The sequence below is a fragment of the Mus caroli genome, unplaced genomic scaffold (genome assembly GCF_978045245.1).
Source record: "Mus caroli unplaced genomic scaffold, Mus_caroli_1 scaffold_16, whole genome shotgun sequence".
NCBI classification, from domain to species: Eukaryota; Metazoa; Chordata; class Mammalia; order Rodentia; family Muridae; genus Mus; species Mus caroli.
The window spans coordinates 76,028,350-76,052,152 of NW_028227271.1; the positions used below are offsets into that span (position 1 = coordinate 76,028,350).

Below are 23,803 nucleotides of genomic sequence, written 5' to 3' on the forward strand. Positions count from 1 at the left end.
ATTTCTATTTCTAATTTACTAAACTTCTCAAAAGAAATGGCAGAAAATATGATTGGCCACCCCCTATTGCACAGTAATTGCATATAATATCATATAATATAAAATGCATTATACATTGTATAATGTCCCTGCATTAATTGGATGTTCTAATTCTCATTTCAGCCTGACTCTATTTTCTTGTGACATTTGTCTTCCATTACCAGACTCACCAGGTCGGTATTCCTCCCGTGCTGAGTTAATTTGAATTTCTGTCTCTCCAGAAATTTCCAGCTTCTGTGTCACCTCCTCAGCTGTCTTTTTGGTGTTGCTCAGCACAATGATGAGACTCTCATCTTCCACCAGAGACCCTTGAGTGCTTGTCAGGCGGTAAAGCAAATTATCTTCTAGCTCCTTCATCCTTCTTTTGTTTGCAGTTACATCCTCCAAGAGATGAGTTCGTTCTTTCTCCAGTTCCTTTAATTTACATGAACATATTTTCATTATAAGTGAGCCTATGTTGAGGTCACTTATTTCTTGTCACAATAATTATTTCTCTCATATATAATTATTTCATACATAATTATTTCTTTTTTAGCTTCATTGAAAAGTTCCACTGACTCAGTAAGATTGTCTCTCACTTGTAAGATGGAATGTTTCTCTCTACTCTGCATAACAGCTCTCTATGATACAAAGTAACCTAAGCTGTCACAATGGGTACACATTAAAAAATATCAATAGTCCATCATGGTAGACAGTAATCCCAGGACTCAGGAGGTTGAGGCAGAAAAATTACAGGTTCAAGGCCAGCCTGGACTACATAGCAAGAATCTTTCTGAAAAACATACAAAGATAATTTTCTTTTGAATTAAAAACATTTTTTGACCTGAAAATGTACCATTCTCTTCCAAATAAGTATATTTTGGGGGCTGGGATAGTTCAATGGGTAACATATTTGCCTAAAATGCATGAAGTCCTGGGCCAAACATCCACACCACCAAACACCAGGTATGGGTGCACATTATTGTCAGAGCATTCAGGAGGTGAGGCAAGGGATTCAAGGTCAAGACTTCCTCAGTTACTCAGTGAGTTTGAAGCCAGCCTGTGACACCTAAAACCATATATATTCAAGGAGCGTCATAAAAGAGTAGGCAGAAATATTATAAGACCCAGAAGTCAAAGCAGGGTCTGAAGTAAGACAGTGACTTCTGGACATGGTATGATACTTGGACTCATAAACTCACAGAAGCTGTAGTTGCTAACCCAAGAGCTTGACAAGGCCAAGCCAGTCAGTCCACATTCACACTAGCATAGAGTAAGGGGATCTTCATGGAACTCAAACGCAAGTGGAAAAGCTATGTGGGATTTGATGGCTTCTAGGGGAAGAAGGATCAGTTTTTCCTTAAGGATGTAGTGATCATGCCTCAGTGGATGGCCCAACATCTAATAGTACATGGGCAGCACAAGTTGAATCTAATTTACTAAAATTTAAAAAGAGAGAAAACACGAATTTTGGAGTAGTGGTAGACCCAGAATGAGTTAAGGGAAGAAATTGATCAAAATACATTTCATAGAATTCTCAAAGAATTAGTTCTATATTATATATTAATTATATTTATTATATAATATACAGCATAGTTTTGTATCTCCTCTGAGATATAAATCTTATAGTGCAGGAGGTGAGCAGAGCTTTAAGCGGTGACTGTCAATGGTGGCTCTTTTCCTTAGGAACTCAAAGAGAGAAAGGAAGCAATGCAATTGAAATTGAGCAGGCCACAGGAGTGTGAAGCTCAGAGGAGAAAGAACAGCAGAGAAAATACACTGACTCTAGGAAAAGCTGTACATGAGAGAGAAGTACGTATGAGAAAGACTTTGAAGTTAAAGAGATTGATCAGAAATGAAAAGGACCATCAGTAAGTAATTCTTATAATTTATAAAAGAATCACGAATTCCTGGGTGTACTTGAAAAGCCTTCTAAATATAGTACCAATTGACAATATGACTAAACAAAACAGTATATGATTCTACATCACCACAATATTGTGAAACAAAATCATTTTTTTCCTTTTTTTATAAGGTATTTTTTCATTTACATTTCCAATGCTATCCCAAAAGTCCCCCTTGCCCTCACCCCCACTCTCCTCGCCTCCCCCACTCCCACTTCTTGGCCCTGGCATTCCCCTGTACTTAGGTATAAAAAGTTTGCAAGACCAATGGGCCTCTCTTTCCACTGATGGCAGACTAGGCCATCTTCTGATACATATGCAGCTAGAGACACGAGCTCCCGGGGGTACTGGTTAGTTCATATTGTTGTTACACCTATAGGGTTGCAGATCCCTTTAGCTCCTTAGGTACTTTCTCTACCTCCTCCATTGGGAGCCAGTGATCCATCCAATAGCTGATTGTGAGTATCCACTTCTGTGTTTGCTAGGCCCCGGCATAGTCTCACAAGAGACAACTATATCGGGGTCCTTTCAGCAAAAACTTGCTAGTGTATGCAATGGTGACAGCATTTGGAGGATGATTATGGGATGGATCCCTGGATATGGCAGTCTCTAGATGGTCCATCCTTTTGTCTCAGCTCCAAACTTTGCACCTGGAAAAATGTTCAGCATTCTTAATTATCAGGGAAATGCAAATCAAAACAACCCTGAGATTCCACATCACACTAGGCAGAATGACTAATACTCAGGTGACAGCAGACTATGGGATAGATCCCGAGGTATGGCACTCTCTAGATGGTCCATCCTTTCATCTCAGCTCCAACCTTTGTAACTCCTTCCATGAGTGTTTTGTTCCCAATTCTAAGAAATGGCAAAGTGTCCACACTTTGGTCTTCATTCTTCTTTAGTTTCATGCATTTAGCAAATTGTATCTTATATCTTGAGTATCCTAAGTTTCTGGGCTAATATCCACTTATCAGTGAGTACATATCATGTGAGTTCTATTGTGACTGGGTTAGCTCACTCAGGATGATGCCCTCCAGGTCCATCCATTTGCCTAGGAATTTCATAAATTCATTCTTTTTAATAGCTGAGTAGTACTCCATTGTGTAAATGTACCATATTTTCTGTATCCATTCCTCTGTTGAGGGGCATCTGGGTTCTTTCCAGCTTCTGGCTATAATAAATAAGGCTGCTATGAACATAGTGGAGCATGTGTCCTTCTTACAGGTTGGAACATCTTCTGGATATATGCCCAGGAGAGGTATTGCAGGATCCTGAGGTAGGACTATGTCCAATTTTCTGAGGAACCGCCAGATTGATTTCCAGACTGGTTGTACAAGCTTGCAATCCAACCAACAATGGAGGAGTATTCCTTTTTCCCCACATCCTCTCCAGCATCTGCTGTCACCTGAATTTTTGATCTTAGCCATTCTGACTGCTGTGAGATGGAATCTCAGGGTTGTTTTGATTTGCATTTCCCTGATAATTAAGGATGCTGAACATTTTTTCAGGTGCTTCTCGGCCATTCCCGATTCTCCATTCTCCCCATTCCGTATTCTTCAGGTGAGAATTCTTTGTTTAGCTCTGAGCCCCATTTTTTAATGGGGTTATTTGATTTTCTGGAGTCCACCTTCTTTAGTTCTTTATATATATTGGATATTAGTCTCCTATCTGATTTAGGATAGGTAAAGATCCTTTCCCAATCTCTTGGTGGTCTTTTTGTCTTATTGATGGTGTCTTTGCATTACAGAAGCTTTGCAGTTTCATGAGATCCCATTTGTCAATTCTTGATCTTACAGCACAAGCCATTGCTGTTCTATTCAAAAAATTTTCCCCTGTGCCCATATCTTCAAGACTTTTCCCCAATTTCTCCTCTATTAGTTTCACTGTCTCTGGTTTTAGGTGGAGTTCCTTAATCCACTTAGATTTGACCTTAGTACAGGAGATAGGAATGGATCAATTGATATTCTTCTACATGATAACCGCCAGTTGTGCCAGCACCATTTGTTGAAAATGCTGTCTCTTTTCCACTGGACGGTTTTAGCTCCCTTGTCAAAGATCAAGTTACCATAGGTGTGTGAGTTCACTTCTAGGTCTTCAATTCTATTCCATTGGTCTACTTGTCTGTCACTATACCAGAACCATGCAGTTTTTATCACAATTACTCTGTAGTACAGCTTTAGGTCAGGCATGATGATTCCACCAGAGGTTCTTTTATCCTTGAAAAGAGTTTTTTCTATCCTAGGTTTTTTTTTTTATTCTGATAAATTTACAGATTGCTCTTTCTAATTCATTGAATAATTGAGTTGGAATTTTGATGGGGATTGCATTGAATCTGTAGATTGCTTTTGGCAAGATAGTCATTTTTACTATATTGATCCTGCCAATACATGAGCATGGGAGATCTTTCCATCTTCTGAGAACTTCTTTAATTTCTTTCTTTAGAGACTTGAAGTTCTTATCATACAGATCTTTCACTTCCTTAGTTAGAGTCACGCCAAGGTATTTTATGTTATTTGTGACTATTGAGAAGGGTGTTGTTTTCCTAATTTCTTTCTCAGCCTATTTATCTTTTGTATAGAGAAAGGACATTGACTTGTTTGAGTTAATTTTATATCCAGCTACTTCATTGAAGCTGTTTATCAATTTTAGAAGTTCTCTGGTGGAATTTTTAGGGTCACTTATATATACTATCATATCATCTGCCAAAAGTGATATTTTGACTTCTTCCTTTCCAATTTGTATCCCCTTGATCTCCTTTTGTTGTCGAATTGCTCTGGCTAGGACTTCAAGTACAATGTTGAATAGGTAGGGAGAAAGTGAGCAGCCTAGGCTAGTCCCTGATTTTAGTGGGACTGCTTCAGTTTCTCAACATTTAATTTGATGTTGGCTACTGTTTTGCTTTAGATTGCTTTTATCATGTTTAGGTATGGGCCTTGAATTCCTGATCTTTCCAAGACTTTTATCATGAATGTGTGTTGGGTTTTCTCAAAGGATTTCTCAGCATCTAACGAGATGATCATGTGGTTTTTGTCTTTGAGTTTGTTTATATAATGGATTATATTGATGGTTTTCCATATATTAAACCATCCCTGCATCCCAGGAATGAAACCTACTTGGTCAGGATGGATGATTATTTTAATGTGTTCTTGGATTCAGTTAGTGAGAATTTTATTGAGTAATTTTGCAGCGATATTCATAAGGGAAATTGGACTGAAGTTCTCTATCTTTGTTGGGTCTTTCTGTGCTTTAGGTATCAGAGTAATTGTGGCTTCATATAATGAATTGGGTAAAGTACCTTCTGCTTCAGTTTTATGGAATAGTTTGTGAAGAACTGGAATTAAATGTTCTTTGAAGGTCTGATAGAACTCTGCACTAAACCCATCTTGTCCTGGGCTTTTTTTTGGTAGGGAGACTATTAATGAGTGCTTCTATTTCTTTAGGGGATATAGGACTATTTAGATCATTAACCTGATCAATATTTAACTTTGGTACCTGGTATCTGTCTAGAAATTTGTCCATTTCATCCAGGTTCTCGATTTTTGTTGAGTATAGCCTTTTGTAGAAGGATCTGATGGTGTTTTGGATTTCTTCAGGATCTGTTGTTATCTCTCCCTTTTCATTTCTTATTTTGTTAATTAGGATGTTGTCCAGTGCCCTCTAGTGTGTCTGGATAAGGGTTTATCTATCTTGTTGATTTTCTCAAAGAACCAGCTCCTCCTTTGGTTGATTCTTTGAATAGTTCTTCTTGTTTCCACTTGGTTGATATCACCTGAATTTGACTATTTCCTGATGTCTATTCCTCTTGGCTGAATTTGCTTCCTTTTGTTCTAGAGCTTTTAGGTGTGTTGTCAAGCTGCTAGTGTGTCTCTCTCCAGTTTCTTTTTGGAGGCACTCAGCACTATGAGTTTCCCTCTTAGAAATGCTTTCATTGTGTCCCATAAGTTTGGGTATGTTGTGGCTTCATTTTCATTAAACTCTAAAAAGTCTTTAATTTCTTTCTTTATTTCTTCCTTGACCAAGGTATCATTGAGAAGAGTGTTGTTCAGTTTCCACGTGAATGTTGGCTTTCTATTATTTATGTTGTTATTGAAGATCAGCCTTAGTCCATGGTGATCTGATAGGATGCATCAGACAATTTCAATATTATTGCATCTGTTGAGGCCTGTTTTGTAACCAATTATATGGTCAATTTTGGCGGAGGTACCATGAGATGCTGAGAAGAAGGTATATCTTTTTGTTTTAGGATAAAATGTTCTGTAGATATCTGTTCAATCCATTTGTTTCATAACTTATGCTAGCTTCACTGTGTCCCTGTTAAGTTTCTGTTTCCATGATTTGTCCATTGATGAAAGTGGTGTGTTGAAATCTCCCACTATTATTGTGTGAGTTGCAATGTGTACTTTGAGCTTTACTAAAGTTTCTTTAATGAATGCGGCTTCCCTTGCATTTGGAGAATAGATATTCAGAACTGAGAGTTCCTCTTGGAATATTTTAACTTTGATGAGTATGAAGTGTCCCTCCTTGTCTTTTTTGATAACTTTGGGTTGGTAGTAGATTTTATTCGATATTAGAATGGCTACTCCAGCTTGTTTCTTCAGACCATTTGCTTGGAAAATTGTTTCCAGCCTTTCATTCTGAGGTAGTGTCTATCTTTTTCCCTGAGATGGGTTTCCTGTAAGCAGCAAAATGTTGGGTCCTGTTTGTGTAACCAATCTGTTAGTCTATGTCTTTTTATTGGGGAATTGAGTCCATTGATATTAAGAGATGTTAAGGAAAAGTAATTGTTGCTTCCTATTATTTTTGTTGTTAGAGTTGGCATTCTGTTCTTGTGGCTATCTTCTTTTAGGTTTGTTGAAGGATTACTTTCTTGCTTTTTCTAGGGCGAGGTTTCCATCCTTGTTTTATTTTTCTGTTATTATCCTTTGATGGACTGGATTCATGGAAAGATAATGTGTGAATTTGGTTTTGTTGTGGAATACTTTGGTTTCTCCATCTATGGTAATTAAAAGTTTGGCTGGGTATAGTAGCCTGGGCTGACATTTGTGTTCTCTTAGTGTCTGTTTAACATCTGTCCAGGATCTTCTGGCTTTCATAGTCTCTGGTGAAAAATCTGGTGTAATTCTGATAGACCTGCCTTTATATGTTACTTGACCCTTTTCCTTTACTGCTTTAAATATTCTATCTTTACTTAGTGCATTTGTTGTTCTGATTATTATGTGTCAAGAGGAATTTCTTTTCTGGTCCAGTCTATTTGGAGTTCTGTAGGCTTCTTGCATGTTCATGGGCATCTCTTTCTTTAGGTTTGGGAAGTTTTCTTCTATAATCTGTTGAGGATATTTGCTGGTCCTTTGAGTTGAAAATCTTCATTCTCATCTACTCCTATTATCCAAAGTTTTGGTCTTCTCATTGTGTCCTAGATTTCCTGGATGTTTTGAGTTAGGAACTTTTTGCATTTTCTTAGATTGTTGTGCCGATGTTCTCTCTTCTGCACCTGAGATTCTCTCTTCCATCTCTTGTATTCTGTTGCTGATATTTGCATCTATGGTTCCAGATTTATTTCCTAGGGTTTCTAACTCCAGCATTCCCTCACTTTGGGTTTTCCTTATTGTGTCTACTTCCCTTTTTAGGTCTAGTATGGTTTTGTTCATTTCCATCACCTGTTTGGATGTGTTTTCCTGTTTTTCTTAAGGACTTCTACCTGTTTGTGTTATCCTGTTTTTCTTTAAGGACTTCTACCTGTTTTATTGTGTTATCCTGTTTTTCTTTAAGGACTTGTAACTCTTTAGCCATGTTCTCCTGTAATTCTTTAAGTGAGTTATTAAAGTCCTTCTTGATGTCCTCTACCATCATCATGAGATATGCTTTTAGATCCGTGTCTAGCTTTTCTGGTGTGTTGGGGTGCCCTGGACTGGGCGAAGTGGGGGTGCTGGGTTCTGATGATGGTGAGTGGTCTTGGTTTCTGTTAGTAAGATTATTACGTTTACCTTTCGCCATCTGGTAATCTCTGGGGTTAGTTGTTATAATTGTCTCTGGTTAGAGCTTTTCCCTCTCGTGATTCTGTTAGCCTGTATCAGCAGGCCTGAGAGACTACCTCTCTCCTCTGAGTTTCAGTGGTCAGAGCACTCTCTGCAGGGAAGCTCTCCTCTTACAGGGAAGGTGCACAGATATCTGGCATTCAGACCTGCCTCCTGGCAGAAGATGTAGGCCTGAAACAGGGCCTATTAGCTTCTGTAGTCCACACTCTCACTTGCACAGACTAGTCTCAGAGGGATCCAGGAATCAAATGGCCCCCCAGGTGCTCCAGCAAAGGCCTCTTGGGTGGGACGGACACCTCTCCTCTGGCAGGGAAGGTGCCCGGAAATCTGGAGCCCAAAACGGGGTCTGCCTCAGAAGCTGTCCTCTAGGGACCTTGGGGATGTCTGCTCACTCTGCACCCAGGTGACCCAGTGCTGGCACCGACTGGAAGGGATTTGTGACCCTGGTCAGGCCGGCTTTTCTGCTTCCCTAATGCTGTCTCAGGTCCCGAGTGATTGGACTGGAACAGAAGTTGTGTTCCACTCACCGGTGGTCCTAAGATCACATGAAGAGTCTACTAGAGGACTTGGGGGTGTCCGCCAACTCTGCACCCAAGGTGTCCCCGAAACAAAATCTTTAATGTGAGTTCAACAGCAAAATTACAAGATGGCCTTTCTCAGGTCTGAGTGTGACTTCCTATAGCTATACTACAAGTTTACAATATGCACTGCTCATATTCCTAGAGAAGCGTAAGAAAGGGGCATTACACAAGTAGTTATCCAGGATTCCATAGCAGGATTCCAAATTCTATTCCCTGTAGAAATGGGCTTAAGTCTTTGTGACAGTGAATCATTTGAAATAATAGTGCATAATGGAAGTACAAGTTAATTGCTGGGTGGTGTTACCTGTCTGTTAATATCCAGTGCTCATACAAGCCTCAGGAGAAAGAAGGCAACCAGATTTAGAAAAATGTCTTATTAACCAATATCCAAGCCCCTTCACTTCTATGGGTAATGTAATTCTTCATTTCTAGGAAGCATCTTATGATTGTGAGAAAAGAAACCCATAGCCAGTCTGCAAATTATGCCTTGATTTGATCGCCATCAAAATGCTAATCACTCAGCTGGGGATGTACTTCAGTTAATTAAGTAGCACTTCCTTACTACACACAATACCCTGGCTTTGATCCTCTGCACTGAAAATAAAATAAAGATGGATGATATACAGACAGACAGACAGACAGACAGACAGACAGACAGATGATAGAGTAGAAAGATGATAGATAGATTGATAGATAGATAGATACATACATACATACATACATACATACACATACATATATACATACATACATACAGTAGGTAGATAAATGATAGAGAGATGATGATAGAGAAATAAAGGTAAATATTGGTAGCATGTACATAGATTATACAGATAGGGAGTTGATAGACCAATAGATAGATTAAACACAGATAATATGTAGACAGACAGATACACATATGATACAAAGGTATTAGACAGTGACAACTGCCAAATTGTCCCATGAGCTCCTCATTTGACAACCTTAGAACTTCTGAGAAATGATTTCTATTTAGTACTGTCAGCCAACCTGAATGTATTCTCTGAAATTCTGCTCAAACTCAGCCTTCCTCATCACAGCAAGTGGAACTACATACGTCCAACTTCTCAAGCCAAACCTTTTGAGTACTCTACTTTTTTAAGTTGGTGGTGAGTGGTGGTGGAGTGATGTTTGTGGGTGGCTGTGCCACTGTGTGCATATAGAGATCAGAGGAAAATTCAGTGGGGTTGGTCTTTTTCTTCCATCTTTAAGTGGGTTTCAAGGATTAAACAGGACCTCCAAACTTACACACCAACCACTTTCACCGACTGGATCATTTCCCTGTCCCCAGAGTACTTCCTTTTCACAAATTTCACAATAAATTCACGATCAAATTCTATCATCTCTGTGTCAGAATGCAATCTTAGAACAAAGCAAGGGTTCAGAACGTATACACTTCTACCAGTTTTGAGGTCCCTGAGTTGTAGCCAGTCAAAGAAAACATGTTCCTCCCACTGTCGCTGCCATCTGCATTGCCTCCCTAGTTGTTACTTCAATTCACTTATTCGCTACATGAGAATTCCAAATTTCAGGAAATGTAGAAATTAGCATATGCAAGTGACATTTAGAGGATGCTATAACACTGCTTTCCATCCACAGTTTTCCTAGAGTCCCATTTTTATGGCTACACTTGGAAATAAAATGATAATAAATCGCAACACATCAAAATATATACATTTCACATAGTTTGGCCTCTGAGCTCCTAAGGGTAAGTGCTGTGAAGTCTTCATCTGAGCATATTAAGAAAAAAAAATGTAAAAAGACAGAAAGGATGCTACAGTTAACATCATAAAGATGTATACTTAGATCATTATCTACATCATACTAGCCATTTTATAAAGTCCCACAAGCCTTAGGATTTTCATCCATAAAATGGACATGAAAATATCACATAACTGAACAGTGAAGTTAAGAGAGGGATTTCATGGCTGCTCAAATTATCTCTCTGCTTCTCCTGGAACTTTATGGATTTCTAGGAGAAATAACAAGTACACTATTTCTTGATAAGTAGAATTGTTCACAAAAATGTTTAGATGGATGGATGGGTGGGTGGATGGATGGATGGATGGATGGATGGATGGATGGATGGATGGATGGATGGATGGATATGTCATTCTATCTACATACCTATATAAATATATATGTCTTCCAAAAATATTCTCTCTGATGAGAGAAGGATTTATGACAAAATTATTTTGATTCACTTTGGGGTATCACATTAACTGAAAAATATTACCTTCTTGTAGATTGGACCTCAGTTTATAATCCTGTGTCCACAAAGTGCATAAACATGGCTTGTTTCAATGTGATAACTTAGGTTATGGGAAATGACTGAGAGGACAAAAAGACCAGCTCAGACCCCCTTATTCACCACCCACATGAAAAACTCGGCCATATTAGAAGGTTTAAAGATAGTGTGAGAAGAGTAGTTGTTGTGGGGGAAAGACAAAAACAAAACCCCTTGAGAAAAATAACACTGTTAAGAAGTAAGTCATGGGAGAGAGCTTAGTCAGTAAAGTGCTTGCTTGAGTTCAATCTTCAGCATCCACACAAAAATGCCAGGTGGGATGGAGATGGAACACCTGTAATTCCAAGGCTGTGAAACTGGAGACAAGAGGATTCTAGAGCCCATTGGCCAGCCAGCCTTACCTAGTGGGTAAGTACCAAACCAACAGAAGACTCTGCAAAACCAGATGAATGGTACCTGAGAAACAACAATGGAGTTTGACCACACTCAAACACACACGCATGTGCACACACCACACACATACACACACACATACACACACACACACACACACACAGCAGGTCTTCTCTTCCATTATTAGACTTTACTTTGAGAAATTCAAGATAATTGTAGTTATTATAATGGTATACAGGGAAAGATAATCCTCTTGTTTTATAAAAAAATAATAATAAATAAAACTATCAATGTAGTCTTTCCCCAATGTTTGGAAGGGCTGTTTATTTTGAGTGTGTGTCCTGCTAATGAGGTGTTAGTAAGGGAATGATTTTCTCAATTTTCCCAAGAAGACAGGAAACACTGGCACTGGACCTATACTGATTTTATAAGGCTGATGAACATCTTTTTAAGAATCTGAAACCACCCTTGATACTGTAATCTTCTCTAGCCACCAACACTGGGTGCTGGTGTTTTTACGTTGATTTTTTTTGAATTTTTTATTAGATTTTTTCTTCATTTATATTACAAATGCTACCCCGAAAGTCCCTATACCCTCCCCCCACCCTGCTCCCCAACCCACCCACTCCCGCTTTCTGGCTCTGGCATTCCCCTGTACTGGGGCATATAATCTTCGCAAAACCAAGGGCCTCTCCTCCCATTGATGGCCGACTAGGCAACCTTCTGCTACACATGCAACTAGAGACACAAACTCTGGGTGGTACTGGTTAGTTCATATTGCTGTTCCTCCTATATAGGATTGCAGACCCCTTCAGCTCCTTGGGTACTTTCTCTAGCTCCTCCATTGAGGTTTAAAGGCTCCTCAAACAAGTTCTGAGTTCACGAGTATTATTCATGTACAGCAATTAAAAACACAGAGGATATGGGAGAAGAGAGAAGGGAGGAGAAAGAGAAAGATATTTTCCCTTTCCCTTGCAGTGGTAGAGCTCAGAAGAGCAAGCCTGATACAGCATGCACAAAGCATATAGACAGGAGGAGGCGCAGATTCAAAGAATTTGCCCATAGTCTTAACCTAATAAATCTTTGGGTCAGCACAGAAGGGGCCATAAAGCAAAAATCACCTCATTGCTATCGAGCCCATGAGAAAGTCGATAGCAACTTCAACCTCACCATGGTAGTGGTCTCATTAAAACCTTCTGTATCTCATTGCTTAAGCTTCACACATTCCCCAGGGGAAGCGCTGACTCAGAAAAAGGAAGTTTATAAATTATTGGTCATTTTTTCCACTGAACACTAAGCTAGCTATCTCAAAATCCAGGAGCAAAGGGAGCAGGCACTGAGTTATGATTCCAGAGCCTCATTGAGTTAGTAGCTGTCGTGGCTAGCCTTAACTGTCACCTTAACATACCTTAGAGTCATCTGAGAGGACAGCCTTAGTCAAAGACTTGCCTAATCAGACTGGCCCATGGGTATATCTATGAGGAACTGTCTTGATTGCTAATTGATTTGGGAAGGCACAACCCACTGTGGGTAGTACTATCCTTAAGCGAGTAGTCCTGAACTGTATACGAAATCAAGCTGAGTATTAGCTGGCCTATGAGCCACCAGGCAGCATGGTCTCCTCTGTATTTATTGGCTGTAAAGTGAGTTCTTTGGTCACCAACAATAATGTGTGAAATCGCAGGCAGGTTGGCCTTCAGGTTCCTGCTTTGGTCACTGAATAATGGACTGTGCTCTAGAATTCTCAGCTGAGGGAAAACCTTTCTTCCCTCACTTCTTTCCGTCAGAGTGCTCGTCACAGCGACGGGGATCAAACCAGAAGAGGAGACGCCAGAGGCTACACGAGTTCTTCTTGATTTTGTTCTGCATTTCTTTAATTGTGGGGAGAGAGCATGCGTCGTGGACATGCGTGGAGGTCATAGAACAACTTGCAGGAGTTGACTCTAAGCTTCTATCGTGTGTGTATTGGGGACAAGTGCAGGTCAATATGCCTTAACCCAACTCACGCATCAAATTTCTAAAGGTTTACACCAGACCCATCGGGCACACATGGAGCTCTTTAAGATAACAGAGACTGGGGAGCTAGAAAGATGGCTCAGTAGCTGAGAGCATGCTGCCTTTGCGAAGGACCCAGGTTCAGGTCCCAGAGTTCATGTTGGATAGTGACAACTGCCTGCAATTCGGTTATCAGATATCTGACACCCTCTTCTGGTTCTGCAGGCATCTATATGCATGAATACATATAAATGCACAGAGGTGCATGTATGCATTCATACACTCACATAAATAAAAAGCAAATAATTTTTTTAAAAAAGCTGGAGATTTGAGTGTGGTCTCAAAGTTTACATATTGTATGCTAGGAAACATCATAACCAAATGAAAGCAGGGAAGAAAACTGAATGTCAGCAGGTAACTGGAGTTCACCATAAAATTAGCTTCTTATGAAAATAAAGCCGTTGAAGAACAGAATAACAACACAGAATAATGACTATAATGGCAGTTATATTGTCGACGTCTTAGACTTTACAAAAACATATTGCACATCTGGCTGGAGAGATGATTGTGTGTGCAACACAAGTGTGGAGACCTGAGCTTGGAGCTCAAGAACTCATGGAAAATATCAGGCATTGTGATATGTGCCTTCAACCCCAGCACAGGGAGGGAGTGACTAGGGTGGAGGGCAGGGGTGAGTAGGGGAGGTGCACTTAGGGACTGGTGAATCACTAAAGCTGACTGGCTGGCCAGAAAACCTGAAGTGAGCAGCTTCAGATTTAGTGAGAGGTCACATCTTAAAAAATATGGAGTAGCGCTTGCTGCTCTTGTTGAGGACCCAGTTCCAATTCCTAGCCCCATATGGCAGCAGACAACCATCTATAACTCCAGTTCCAAAGGATCCAGTACCCTCTTCAGGACTCCACAGGCACCAAACAAGCATGTGGGGTACAGATATACATGCAGGGAAAACACATATTATAATAATAATAATAATAATAATAATAATAATAGTTGTTATTGTTTTATATATAGCACTAATACTAATAACATAATGATGATGATGATAAAATTTGAAATTAAAAAAGGTGATGTAGCCATTGAGCAGTACCCTATGTCTATCCCTGGCTTCTATACACACTTACATACACATATATGGACATGCACATCCACACACCACAGCATAACACATATATTCAGAAGAATACATGTGTAAATAATTGGCCAACCCTCTCCTATTCATGGAAAAAGAAAATACTCAAGAATTAATGTGAACTTTAGATTCCAGATTAATGGCTCCTAAAGCAATTTCAATGTCAGAGCTAAGATTCAGGGCACAGGCAAACCATGGGGATAAAGGAGAAATCAACCCCACGACAATGTTTATACTGTTTGTATCAATGAAATGCAGTGCAGTGCAGCAACGGGAGTCTGCCTTGCTTTCCGCACCTGCTTCTCCGTGAGAATGACTCTCCCCAGTAACTGATCCTCCAGGCCCTTCACAGTGACTGTGAAGTCGATGATGGAGGTCCGAGCACTTATTTCTGGAGTATAGGCTGGATTCGGCAGCTTGGTAGTGATATAAAGTTTAAAGCCGTCCATGACATCCACTTCCTTGTCGCCGACCTTCACCTTTTTTATAAAAAGAAAGTTAGACAGAGGAGAAAGACAACTGAGTCTTTTTCATATTGGATCAGTTATTGCTTGGATCAATTTGTAACTGGATATGATTTGTATATTAAGACATAAAAAATTGTCATTAGGTACTCACAGAGCTTCAAGACACTACGATATGAGACAAGAGGCGGGGAGGACAGGAGAGACAAAGGGAAAGAGAAAGAGCTAAGAAAATAGCCATGGCCCCCAGTAGAAGGATGGAGCCACCCATGCATCTCAAAATTTTAACCCAGAAATGTTCCTGTCCAAAGAAAAGACAGGGACAAAAAATAGAAGAGACTGAAGGAAAGGCCATCCAGTGACCTTCCCACTTAGGGATCCATTCCATCTGCAGACACCAAACTCAGACACTATTGCTGATGCTAAGAAGTGCTTGCTGACAGGAGCCTGATATGGTTACTCCCTGAGAGGTTCTACCAGCACCTGACTAATACAAATGCAGATACTCACAGCCAGCCATGAGACTGAGTCTGGGGACCCTAATGGAAGCGCTAGGGGAAGGACTGAAGGAGCTGAAGGGGATTGCAACCCCATAGGAAGAACAATATCATCTAACTGGACCACCTAGAGCTCCCAGGGACTAAACCACCATCCAAAGAGTGGAGGGAGCGAGGACTCCGGATACATATGTAGCAGAGGATGGCCTTATCTGACATCAGTGGGAGGAGAGGAAGGCTTGATGCCCCAGCATAAGGGGATGCTAGAGGGGTGAGGTAGGAGCGAGTGAATAGGTAGAGGAGCACCCTCATAGAGGCAAAGGGGAGGGGAGAGGGAGAGGTAATGAGGGGGGTTGGTGAAGGGGTAGCAGGGAAGAGGGATATTTGAAATGTAAATAAATAAAATGATTATTAAAAAACAACAATGAAAGAGGAGGAGCTAAGAGATCTAAGCATACCATGTAACAAATACAGAATTAGTTATCAAAAGTGTCATGACTAAACCCAGAAGATAAGGGAAAGCTAACCCGTTGAGAATAATGAGAGGGATTACCACCCACATACTGAAGTTTGAGAAGTCACACAAGCAGGACCCAAAAATGGCAGGAGAGAGCAGGGAAGGGGCGTGGTTTACAACAGTCCCTGGATAAGGCTAAGATGAGGATGTAAACACACGTGGACTTGTGCGGTTTAGATTTCTCACCAGTATCACATAACTTAGTACCAAGGATTTCATAAGCGTGCCCTTATCTGGACAGAAGGAAGGCGGGACAAGAAGGGTCTTAAAGTTTTCAACAGCCGAAGATCAAAATAGAATCCGTTTCTTTGTTACAGAATTAAAATAGTAATAAGCATGACAGGATTCCTAATCTGTCAATAATTTAGCCTCTATTCAGGAGAGCAGAAAAACATCTAGCAACTGGTTCTATTTGTAGCCTCTTGAAAGCATCTGTCTCCCCTACCAGGATGCGCTGTTGCCCTGTATACTGGTATCAGTGGGTTTCACATACCTTAAAAGTAGATCCTGTTTTAATGAAGTTTTTTTCCAAAACGTTGTCCAGAGCAGGGTCTAATTCCTCCCCAACATCCTCGATGAGCAAAGGCCTCCCCAGTGAAAGGCTGTCCTCCAGGTGGTTTCTAAAGTACTTGTGGTTTAGAGATGTGATCTAAGCATGGGGTGGGATCACCAGGTTACTCTGGATAGACAAGTTCATGATGTGACACTCAGCAATACCATGTGACCTCTAAACACTCTGCCCCAGGAAACTAACAAGGACCTAGAAATCCTGGGCTGTTTCCACTCCGCCTTTAATAGACAAATCACCTACCATGCAACATGTGAGGGTAGGTAGTATGGGATATCTTTGCTTCTTCCTATCCTCCACCAACCCCATTGGTAGATGACAAGAAGTCTCTGTGTAAGCATAGCACAGATAAAGTGCTTTACTTCTTCTGACTATCAAAGAAAGCTGTGACCTTAACAGAAGAGCTCTGATTCACTGAAATATAATAGTGGTACGTGTGCCCAAAAATGCAAACAATAAGGTTATGGAAAATACTTCATTATTATATATAAGCTTATATCTCTATTTAGGATCCCAAGAAAAACACGTAAAATGTTCAAATACTTCTCTCTTTTGATGGGGAGGGAGATGAGAGGGCTCTACAAAAAAATACAATTTGATATGTATAAATGTACTCTAACAGAAATCACCTGGAGTTCATTTTGGCTCTCTTTATTCTTAATCCAGATCTTGCCTTGAGTCTGAGGGTCGATGAGCAAAGGATAGCGTGATGCTTTTGTGACAATAATTCCATTCTGGATGGACAGGTCATCATTTGGAAGGCCTTGTAGGTTCCATTCGCTGATAGTAGGGGCATCGATCAGCATCTCATTGAGATTTAGACCATTCCCAAACGGGATTTTACGGGCTTTCATTTCCTTCTTCCAATCATATAACAGCAGGTCTCGAAACTCTTGGTTAAATGGACCAGAGTATGACAGAAAAGCTGTAGCCAGCAGCACATCCCCTAAAGTGGAAAGCAAGCACCCCAAAAATACTTTGTGACTCTCCATGCAATTGCATAACTCACTAAAATTGAAAAGAAAGTGTGAATCAACAACCATTCTTTTAACCTAAAACTCCATAGTCAACCTGTAAGTACAGGCTGCCAATGGCATTGATCAATAAGCGTGAGTTTGATTGACTGCAGAACAGACTCTAAATATCCTATCAAAAAAGGACTATCAGAAGTTAAACATCGGGTCATCATAACTTTGTTGTAAGAGTGACCTCTAGCTCAAAAATGTAACTTTAAAAACCAGAAAAGGCAGAGTCATCATTAAAGTGTCCATGATCAATAGCCCACGTTTTTAGAAGTGTTTGAAAGCAAATTAAAAATAAGAGGTGTGAAGGTCATTGACACATGAAATCAGGACACGTGTAACAGACAATTACCCACCTCCTTGGAATGCTTGTAGACACACAAACATACATATACGAATTTGAAACAAGCAAGTGCTGTTTGATTCATGCTTAAGGCCTCTGACTCCATCACAGTCAACACACAGTCTCGTTAATGAAAGAGTTCACAGACCTACGAGCCGTTTAGTTTGTGCAGCAAACTCTTTACTTTGTTCCGTCCATCGCTCCTTTTCACCTGCCAAGCCACTGATGAGCGTGGATGCTGTCTGCATCTTATGCCTACACCGGTCCGCATCTTCAAGCAAGGTCTAAAGAAGGCCAAAACAAGAAGGAAACCTTTCCTCAGACAAAAGAGCAGCTACTCACTCAAATGTGTGACTTTAAAGCATGTATTGTCTTCCTTGACACATGGAAGGCCTATTTCACATACACACACACACACACACACACACACACCAAACAAACAAACAAAAACAAAAAAACAAGATTCTAGCTTTGTATGTCTGTGTTGGCTCTGTCTTGCCTCTGGCGCTTCTCTGCCCAGTGCCTTGAGCCCAGCAACCAATTTCTCCCCAGTGTTAGTAACAGAAAAATGGAGGACATTTCTATCACTCATTAGTAAAATCACACATGATAGCATCATGTAACACAATGTATATAAAGAATGACAATCCTTAGGAGTATTTCTCATTTCAAACCCTGCTGTCTTCAATGCATCACCTAAGGCCACATTGCATTTCACATCAGAAGAAGCTTAAATTTTCTTCACCTCATTGGGCTCCAAGGCTCCTGCAGAAATCTCAGCCTAGTACAACTTATCATATATTTCTAAGCTGTTCCTTGAGACAGCAAAGAGACTTTAAAGCAGACTTCCATATAATATGGTCATTTCAAACCTAATTCCACCCCCAGTTTCTAGTGCTGGTGATGGAACCCTGGGCCTCAGGCATGCTGGACATGTATGTTGCTGAACTATACTCCTAGTCCCTAAGACTTTTCATCTTCTATGTAGATGTTTAAGAGATAACTTCCAGTTCTACATGTGAATGTATAGGAAATGAAGTAAGTATGGACAAAGAGGTGGACATCGGTGGATGCCCATCTGTAACAAATACATACTGCACATTTTTATAAAGTAAGTTCAATGGGAATATCTATAATGTTATGGAAAGTTTAAACTGTTCCAATATTTTTCTTTAGTGGAATTTCTTAGATTTCCATTTAAATTATCATACAGTACTGATACAGATACTCTAATTTAAAATTATCTTGTAATTTTTATGCCTCAAAAAATATTGCAATATTTTATTAAGTTAAAAACTTAGATAATAAAACAGTATCACTAAGTGTTCTGTTTTTAAATTGGCTTAAAGTATATGTACTATATACATATATATATAGCATATGTTCAGATATAAGAGCAAGGTATTATTTATGTTCCTCTCCAGGATTCCCTAAATACATTTTCTATAATGAATAGATTGCTTTTGTAAGAATAACACAATACAGGGCCTTGAATACAGGAGAGACTTAATTCAATCTATTCTCACCTTCTTTCTGGAGTTTTGTCTTCCCTTTAGTTAATGAAAAATAACCAAAAGCCTACTTCTGTGTTATATCCCCATCATATATGCCTACTTGTTTCAACCCAAGAATAGAGATATGGATTGTATGGTATTTGATTTAAAATAATTTATTTAAAACAAGGTTTTCACTGAAAAGATATTCTTAATTGCATTTTGTCAGAATTCCCCATCCTTACTTATATCCAGCTGATTAAGAAAACTGTTAGACATCTGGGTTCTTTCCAGCTTGTGGCTATTATAAATAAGGCTGCTATGCACATAGTCGAGCAGGTGTCCTTATTACATGTTGGAGCATCTTCTGGGTATATGCCCAGGAGTGGTACTGCTGGATCTTCAGGTAGTATTATGTCCAGTTTTCTGAGGAGCAGCCAAACTGATTTCCAGAGTGGTTGTACCACCTTGCAATCCCACCAGCAATGGAGGAGTGTCCCTCTTTCTCCACATCCTCACCAGCATTTGCTGTCACCTGAGTTTATGAAATGCTGAGGCAAATGGATGGATTTGGAGGATATCATCCTGATTGAGGTAACCCAATCACAAAAGAGCACATATGATATGCACTCACTGATAAGTGGATATTAGCCCAGAAGTTCAGAATACCCAAGATACAATTCACAAACCACATGAAACTCAAGAAGAAGGAAGACAAAAGTGTGGATACTTTGATCCTTCTTAGAAGGGGGAACGAAACACCCATAGAAGGAGTTAGAGAGACAAAGTGTGGAGCAGAGACTGAAGGAATGACCATCCAGAGACTTCCCCACCTGGGGATCCATCCCATATACAATCACCAAACCCAGACACTATTGCAGATGCCAACAAGTGCTTGCTGACAGGAGCCTGATATAGCTGCTTCCTGAGAGTCTCTGCCAGTGCCAAACAAATACAGAAGTGGATGCTCACAATCATCCATTAGACTGAGCACAGGGTACCCAATGAAGGAACTAAAGAAAGGATTCAAGAAGTTGAGGGGGTTTGCAGCCCCATAGGAGGTAGGAGGAACAACAATATGAACTAGCCAGTACCCCCACCCCCCAGAGTTCCCAGGGAATAAATTACCAACCAAAGAGTACACATTGTGGGACTCATGGCTCCAGTTGTATATGTAGCAGAGGATGGCATAGTCAGACATCAATGGGAGAAGAGGCCCTTGGTCCTGTGAAGGCTCTATGCCCCAGTGTAGGGGAATGCTAGGGCGAGGAAGCAGGAGTGGGTGGGTTGGTGTGCAGGGGGATGAGGGAGGGGATAGGGGGAAGTGTTTTATGGAGGGGAAACCAGGAAAGGGGATAATATTTGAAGTGTAAATAAAGAAAATATCCAATAAAGTCAAAAACAAACAAACAAACAAGAAAAAAAGAACTGTCAGGCCCTAGTTCCCTGTCTTTGTTCTCTAGGTCGCCAGGTTCCTCTGGTTACTGTGTTATAGGCAAAGAATGGTTAATGCTTATGGTAACTAGAAGCAGATAGTTCTGGTTAGAGGTTGGGTATAGAACACCTTTGGTCCAACTCTGAGGTCTGGTCTCTGTTAACTGGGAAGTAAGCCAGCTAACTCTTCAGAAGGCCAGAGAAGTTAGACCCTAAGACAAGGCACTGCACTCTTTGTGGACAGCAGCCAGGACACTTTAAAAAGGCCATGCAGGCCTGGGCTACAATGAACTGCACACTAGAACAACTTTGGGAGACCCACAAGTACTTCCAGCTTCATCTGGCCCTAGGGATAAAGAAAGTGAAACAAAAATGACTGAAAATAATGTTCCTAAGTTGGTTAAGCAGCAGGCTCAGGGCAAACTTGTTTTCAATCTAAAGACATTTGAAATTTGTGGAAAATCGGGTTTTCAAGCTATGGTCATATTTTTACAATAGCAGTTCTCTGTGTTCCTTTATCTAAACTAATAAACTAACAAATGAAGTAATAAGCTTTATCTAAACTAATAAACAGAACAGCAATAAAAAAGCGAATGAGCAACTGCAAACCTGCTAAAAGTTAAACACAATAAACAATAGAAAAGAGTGCTTTATTCTGGATACAAGGGAATATCCAGAAAGACAGAAATTAATACTCTCTCCTCCTGCTTTTTAATGTAGGCTCTGTAGTTGCGATGCTAATTTTCTCCTTATGTAAGTGACCCCCCCCCCCACTAGAAACATACAAGGCCATGCAGGTGCTACTGGCTCACTCCTGCAGAACATCCTTAGGAATGCACCCTCACAGCTCTCGGGGGACTTGGATCTTCAAGAGATGCAGTGTGTATTCTGTATACCATGAAACTGAAGAGTCAAAAGCAGGTGTCTTAATCTAGAAAGGGGGCACCTCCAGGAAATATCCAAAGAAAGATTCACTCTGGGTCCTGTATGCCACATGCAATACAGAGTTAATCAGACGCGGGAGATTTGGGGCTAAAAGCTTATACAATCTGGTGTGCAGAGTCCTTTAAATATCTATCACTTGTGACTTTCTGCTACTATGAAATTAAAAAACTATTTAAAGTAGTGAGAAAAATCATGGTGGTTTTTATGACTTAGAAACTCCAATGCCTTCTCTCTGCAATCTCTTCGGGCATTTTTACCTGAATGGTAATTTACAGATGTCTGCTGAGTCCAATCTGGCCTCCATTCACCGTAAGACTGAGTATTGGTAACCCAAGCACTCATAGCCACCTCTGCAATAAGGAACCCTGAAGTTTTATCTGCATGTGTTCTATATTAAATCCACTTTGATTTTAGGAAAGAGTCCCCCAGGAGAACTGTGATTTTATAATATATGACAAGTCTGTGGATCTGGATGCTAGCAAGTACAAATTCCCTTCCCTGACACCTCTTTCTCTGTATGTGTCTCTCTCTGCCTCTCTCCCTCTCTGTGTGTGTGTGTGTGTGTGAGAGAGAGAGAGAGAGAGAGAGAGAGAGAGAGAGAGAGAGAAAGAGAGAGAGAAAGAGTGAGAGAGAGAAAGAGAGAGAGAGATGAAAAATGTGTGGACAATCACTGTGCATTAGAGTATACACCTACTGTCACATCCATGTAACAGGGAGGCCTTAAGACAACATCAAAATATCCAAGTCCTGCCCAGGCTGTGATTGATCAGCTTAAAGCCAGAACTCTCCCTTGGCATTCTGTGTTTTGGCTGCTTTGTGAAAAATAAAATGATCTGCCCCACCTACTTTTAAAACCGTTTGAAAGATTAAATGTAATGTTGTGGGAAGGGATGACTTCAGAGGCACAGGGGTCCTCACTCTGCTCAGGCATAGAGAGACTTGAACAGTTATGCCTAGAACCAGTATCCACCTGAGTGGACCACGCTAACCCTTACTTATCAATGACTTTGGATGTTAGTTAGAAACAAGGTCAAGGCCTCAGCGGAGGGTGATGGGCTGTGTGATCATTATAAAACTCAGTGAACTCTTGAGGGAAACCAACCCTTCAGAGAAAGACGTGATAGGATTGAGACTCAGGAGGACAGAATGTGTGAGCCTCCCTCCCATTCCGAGCATAGCCTACCTGCTTCTCTGCCATGGCCTGTTCATACTCTGCCTGCACAACATCAAGCTCTGCTTGCTTAGCATCCAGCTCAGCCTGGGCTTTCTGCAGGTCCTGCATGGCCAGGATGTGACGATTCTCTTGCACTATCAAGTTGGCCTGCAGGGGACACAAGATGAAGAAGAAGCAGGGAGGCCCCAGGCACCCACACTTTAGATGATGGGAGTTCCCCCAGGGCACACACTGACAGCGGTGTTTTACTCTGCCTCTGGGATCACCTCAAACTTCGTGAACCCAAACCCAAATATTAATGTTAATTTTTATCCATGCTTATAACCATAAAATTATAAAACATTAGAATAGCAATCAGCAAATTTATTTTCTATACAGTTGTAGGCAAAATACCTAAGAACTATTTTAGGCTACAGAGGCCAAAATGCAAAATAAAAGCTTTTAAAGATTTATTTAAAAAACAAAAAAAACATTTCATAAGCCAACACTAGATGACAGGCTAGACTTGACCTTCAGTGGAAGCTGAAATGAGAACCCCGGAGAAAAGTTTTCATTGTTCTGCCTTTTGGGGAGTCTCTGTTCAATGATTTCAGTTCCCTATTCTTGATATAAATGCAATAAAACAAAATGTATACATTATTATGTTTGCTGGGAAAATATAAACTAGAATGCCATGCATTTCCCGGGACCAATCTCTAGCTTGCTGGAATCTCCTGTGGTCAGTTTCCATAGTGTCAGCAAGCATGACATCATCTGTTTGCTCTGAAATTCTCGGACTCGGAATGAGTGATGCTTTCCATAGCTCTGGAAACCTGAGACTCACCCTCTAAGCTCTGCATTCTCCCCCTTGATACTCCTGATCATTTTATCATACTTATTAAGTTTATTGGGTAGCTAACAATTATAAGTAAGTACGTCTTGGTTTATGGTTGGAAAAGATCAAATCTACAAAAACAAAATCAAGCCACCAACTACGATTGTTAAGACATGAGTACTAGAGC

General features: G+C 40.4%; 1 protein-coding gene across 3 annotated transcripts in view; it reads right to left on the reverse strand.

Annotated features, from left to right (window-relative positions):
* The window catches only part of Dnah5 (dynein axonemal heavy chain 5), a 255,115-nt gene that overhangs the window by 40,147 nt on the left and 191,165 nt on the right, over window positions 1-23,803 (reverse strand). For all 3 annotated transcript variants that reach the window (XM_085831340.1, XM_021183130.2, XM_085831338.1), the window contains 6 exons: window positions 22,812-22,949; window positions 17,905-18,040; window positions 17,021-17,337; window positions 16,317-16,472; window positions 14,642-14,824; window positions 210-453 (listed from right to left, as the gene is read on the reverse strand). In XM_085831340.1, the coding sequence (XP_085687466.1) occupies window positions 210-453; window positions 14,642-14,824; window positions 16,317-16,472; window positions 17,021-17,337; window positions 17,905-18,040; window positions 22,812-22,949 (1,174 nt within the window). The remainder of the gene's footprint in view (window positions 1-209; window positions 454-14,641; window positions 14,825-16,316; window positions 16,473-17,020; window positions 17,338-17,904; window positions 18,041-22,811; window positions 22,950-23,803) is intronic.